This window comes from Mesitornis unicolor, unplaced genomic scaffold (assembly GCF_000695765.1).
Source record: "Mesitornis unicolor isolate BGI_N332 unplaced genomic scaffold, ASM69576v1 scaffold9524, whole genome shotgun sequence".
NCBI classification, from domain to species: domain Eukaryota; kingdom Metazoa; phylum Chordata; class Aves; order Mesitornithiformes; family Mesitornithidae; genus Mesitornis; species Mesitornis unicolor.
This window is the reverse complement of record NW_010182026.1, coordinates 270-5,266: the sequence shown is the minus strand read 5'-3', so window position 1 is coordinate 5,266 and position 4,997 is coordinate 270. Positions and strand designations below refer to the sequence as shown.

Sequence of the window (4,997 nt, the reverse complement as noted above, 5' to 3'; positions counted from 1 at the left end):
CCTCTCACCTCACACTCGGGCACAACCCTACAAAGGTCTCTGAGCCGACAGCGCCTGTGGATGTGAGCAAGAGCTCGGCTTTAAACTCCCAGGGATCTCTGTGGGTCTGCGCCTTCATGCTGCGAAGTGACTTGAGAACCGAGTATGTGCCTGGGTTTTCTGGCTGAACGGGACGGCAGAGGAAGCCGATTTTCCCAGTGTCTTGCTTTTTGAGATACAACACCACTACTTGTGTTTATTTTACTGAACAGCAGGTGCTGCAGACGGCTGGAGCTTGCCAGTGGGAGCAACAGGGGAAACTGTGCTGTAGCCTAAACATCTGTGAGCACACGCCCAGCACAGCGCCCGTACAGCGCGACAGGAGAACAGACCCTGCTGCTGAAACGCCTCCAACGCCTCCAGCACCTCCCAGCCCTTGGGTTTTACATCCTTGGACTTGCACACAATGCTGAGCACCGACGGCGTTTCAGCCACTCTTTCTTTTTCTCCATATAAAATACTCGCTGCTGCTCTGCTGCGATCTCATGGTCCTCCCCTCCCAAAAGTGGAGCTGACGCTGCTGGGATGAGAAACTGCGGACAGGCCCAGGCCATGTGGACCTCCCAAATCTGCTCCCCGAGGAAAGGAGCCTCCCTGACCGGGAGCCAGCACCCACAGATCTCCCAAATTACCCTTTGTGTCAGGCTTGCATTTTACTCCTCACTTCAGAATCAAAGGCAGGAGGTCGGTTTAGTCTACAGAAATACTATACATTTATGTCTGAGTGAATTTTAAACCTTTTTTTTTTTTTTAAGGACAGCATTTAGCAGTGAAGCAGTGGGCTCCCACAGCTTGGTCTCCAGTTCTGGTAAGGAAACAAGGACTGGGATTTGAGCAGACTGGAGCTCTCCTAGGGTCTGAGCAGCGATTCTCACACAACCAAAGGTCACAACTAGAAACTGAGCGTAGAAAGAGTCCCCAGGGGAATACGAAAAAGACGTCACCTTATGAAAGAGCTTCAGGATGAACATGTGAAATGAACAGCAACCAGACAGTTGCCTTTACAGAAGATGAAAATAAGAGTAGAAGAATATAGTAACATCTTAACCAGTCAGTCAGTCTGAATGCACCGGGGCACCAGATCCCTGCAGATCTGTGATGGACGCTAACGGCCAAAACCAGCTGGTCCCCTCCGGCCCCAGAGGGAGCCTGGGCTGCGGTTCACTCCTCATTCACTCCTCACCAGCCGGGAGATTGTCCTCGATCCTCCTGATGAACTTCATCCTTATCTCTGTGACGCTGTCACCCTTCAGCGTGTCCTGGACAAACTTCACATCCACGGCCATCTGCACCTGGGAAGAGGACAGAGGAGCTGTTACCTGCCTCAAAAGAGCAGCTTTTCTAGGAACCATCTCATCCTGAAGCACCAGTTTGAGGACCTGAGGGCGTGACGTGCAATGCAGAGCTCCAGGGAAGCACTGGGTTTTTAAGATCACATCTTCCCTCTACGTGGTGGGCAGCAGGCACCTCGTCTTGGCAATCAGAGCCCAGTTAACCCCATCACTCAGGGCTACACATCCTGCTGCTTCATGGCTGTTCCTCAAAAATATCAGCTACGCAAGATAATCAAGCCTAGAGGCACACAACTGTTCTCTTGGCCCAGCAAATCCCTATCCAGGGCCCACAGCAGTTACAAAGTGAGGACTGCAAAGCTTCATAAAAATGCAAGGAGGTACCAGTGCCTGTACTGGGGTCATAAGATGAAGGGGCTTGGTCAGCTGCCAGACACAACAGCAGCCAAGCACTCCTGGAGCTCTGCTCTTCTGGGAATGAGTTTGAAGCCCAAATCAAACGCAGAAGCCGCAGACACAGAGCAGACATCGGTGTCTGCTGATACCTTGGCTATTCACCTATCTGTCACACCGGAAGACAGACGCTGGCTCACCATTTCCAGGGCACCTCGCAGCACCCCGCACAGCAGGTTGGAATAGATGAGGGAGGAGTGGTTGTCGGGGAGCTCCACAAAGTCCACCAAGGGGTTGTTTTCCAAGATCAGGGAGAACTCGTCGCCGCCAGGACTCCAGTTGGTGATGCTCGGAGTGATCCCCAGGTACATTTTAAACGCTATCTGCGGTGTCAAACAGAGGATGAACAAGAACTCGTCCCATGGGGCAACAGCACAGCTTAGATCTTTGTAAAATTACTACAGGGTTTTGAAACCATCACGCCTTTCTCCAGTCCCCACCAGTCAGCAGCAGTCAGGGATCTAATTCTCTAGTTTCCCCCAAAAAGATCTCAGTCAAGCTCTCTGAACAGTCCCAGGAGTAGCAAATACTCCAAGCTCACAAGCAAAACCTGGCGAAGCCGTGCTTTGACAATTACCTTTGCAATAACATCTGCAGTTTCACGGAAATCGTGGCACCTCCCGACATTGGACCGGGCCAGAAAGTCTTCAATCAGCCGAACACCTATGTTGTAACCCCTGGGGATGCACCAGAGAGCAACAGAGGGGAAGAGCACAGCTTTAGAAAACCAGCCAATGCTTACAAAAAGAGAAAAAAATTACATCTGAGAAACAGCAGCATTAAATACAATTCAGTCTGCTGGGCTCTCGCTCTTAGAGCAGCACACGGACGTGCCACGCTGTGAACCTGAGCTCCACGAGGCCCCGCTGCTGCAGATCCACTTACATCTTGTCGAGCTGCTTGTTGACGTCCTCGTCGTTCTCGTAGTCCTTGCAGAGCTGGGTGACCAGGGCGCCGTACGTCAGCGTGAAGAGCTCCGAGTTCTAGGCAGACAAAAGGGATTCAGCACAAACCAACGAGAAAACGGGCTGAGCGCTGCTCGTCTGTGTCCAGCGCTGCTTCCGTTGGCCCGGAGAGGGGGAACAGAAACCTGCTGCCTCAAAGGAATTTGCTGCTTAATAAGGAGAGAGCCCAGTTCATATTTTGGCAACTTCAGTCCCCTTGGAAAGAGAAATACTCTTTGAGTAGGAGCAACTGAGCGCTTGCTGTCTCTGCCTCTCTCCACACAGAGCATTTCCCATTAACTTGTCCCAAATGTGACCTCAAGCAACAAGCCAGGAGGCTGCTCACACTCTGTGTCTGCTCTTAGCAACTCTCCTCAGCTGCCAATTAGCACCTCTGCTCTAACGAGCACATCCCCAGATACCTGGGATGACACCTCCAGGTCATTTCGTGTGCTGCTGACCACCTCCCGGATGGCTGCACCTGCACCTGCAGCTGCCAGGGACCAGAGCTACTTCTGCTGCTGACCCAGAGGTGCAAACTGGCTCAAGGTGCTGCCTGCCAGGCTGTGTTTCATGAACGTGCTGCAAGTGGGCAACGCTTGAGAGGCTCCGTTTCTGGTCATCCCAACAGGACAAGAAGTGCTCGTCCATTCCCAGATTTATTACATTCTGCTACCAAGAGAAAACAAGACTCATGTGGTCCCTAGAAAGTGATCCAGGCACACAATTTGCTTCATACATTAAAACCCAGAAGAGGAGCAGCAAGGACAGTTTTGGGACAGCAGATCGGTGCTGTGCACGTCTGCTCTCTGTGCCTGGCCAGGATTAAAGTGACCTGGGCTTTCACAGTTGCCAGGTTCACAGAAAACACCAAGGGAAGAGCTCTCTTCTCCTGGCCACCACCATCACGGATCCTCAACCTGAAGAAACCACGTCAAAGTGCATTTTCTTGGGAGCCATTAAACCAGACCAGCGATTAATACAGCCATTAACGGGGTCATCAACCTGCTTCAGCTTTTCACAGAGCCTGAGGGAAGTGTTTTCCAACCATCACAATTTAGTTCTATCAGTTTTAGTACTCAGAAACATTAGAGAGGCTAATCTCAGATTAAAAGCCTATCACCTACCATGAGATGCATAGATGCAGAAGGTGAAATGAATGGCAAATACCAATACTACAGAATGAAAGCAGCAGGCAGAAAGGGAGGGAAAAGAGACAACATCAGAGTTAGGTGACAACACTGACCGCACGTCATCCTCAACACTACACCAAGCAAGACAAACACAAGGGGGAATCGCCCCCACATTCAGCAAAGAGAAACTGGGGCTGTGAGACACAGGGAATCCCACCTTGTCCTTGTGCTTCACTTCACCAAGCAGCTGCCAAAAGGCTTAAAGCACACAGAGAGAACCAGCCAGGCTCCTCAGCACTTCTGCCTGATTTCAGAGCTGAAGAACCGATGCATTCTTTGATTTTTTTAGTGTTTTTTTTCTTTTAACTTATTACAATTCTGCTTTCATCTTGGAAAGACAAAAGTTGTGCAAGTTCACATCGCCCAAGAGCGATCGAAGCACAAGGTGGAAGCCTCCTTTAGCTCAGCTGGCAGAGTCAGGCACTTGGCAGAGAAGTTAACAAGCATGCAGAAAAAGGTTATGCTGTTGTTAAGGATTTCAGTACTTTTAGTAAAGATCGGGCTCGGCAGCTGGAGAGCAGGGAGTGCGTGGATGGAGGAGATCCAGCTGTGACCAGTCCCAGATGTCATCACTCTCTGTTATCAGCCCCAAAGTGCAAACCCAGCGCTGGCCATCGCCTGCAAGGCTGCTACTGGGGTAACTTCAAAGTATTGTAACGAGGCAAACTTCTAAATTTATATTTATAAACAAAGTCTGCATTTTCATTCCACCCGATGGAATCAAAGTGCCTGATGCTTTTATTATTTATATTTTCTCTGTTGTGGCTTAGTGCACAGTCTCAACATTACAGAGCTGTTCTGTGGCTACAAAACCGTCAGAATCCTAACGAAGTAACACCAATTCCTTAAACAAATCGTTGTATTTAGGGAGTTTAACCCCCAGAAGAAAACCCCTCATGGTATGGAGGGGGCAGGAGCTGCCTGGCCTCTGCTGAGCCAGATCCAGCCCCTCAACATGGCCAAAGAGAGAGCAAATAGACGTATTTTATTTGTATTGCTTGTTCCAAATGCTGACATTGTATCAAAAGTGGAATAATTTGATCTGTTTTGAGCCAGAATCAGACCCCGGCCCTGCA

At 50.1% G+C, this 4,997-nt stretch overlaps 1 protein-coding gene across 1 annotated transcript; it reads right to left on the bottom strand.

Annotated features, from left to right (window-relative positions):
* Positions 1-933: 933 nt before the first annotated feature.
* On the bottom strand, positions 934-2,761 carry TRAPPC3 (trafficking protein particle complex 3). Its single transcript, XM_010183628.1, has 4 exons — positions 2,670-2,761; positions 2,362-2,461; positions 1,925-2,107; positions 934-1,331 (listed from the first exon to the last, which is right to left on the bottom strand). Coding segments are annotated over exons 1-4 (405 nt in total). The 5' UTR covers positions 2,672-2,761; the 3' UTR covers positions 934-1,211.
* Between the last annotated feature and the right edge of the window lie 2,236 nt (positions 2,762-4,997).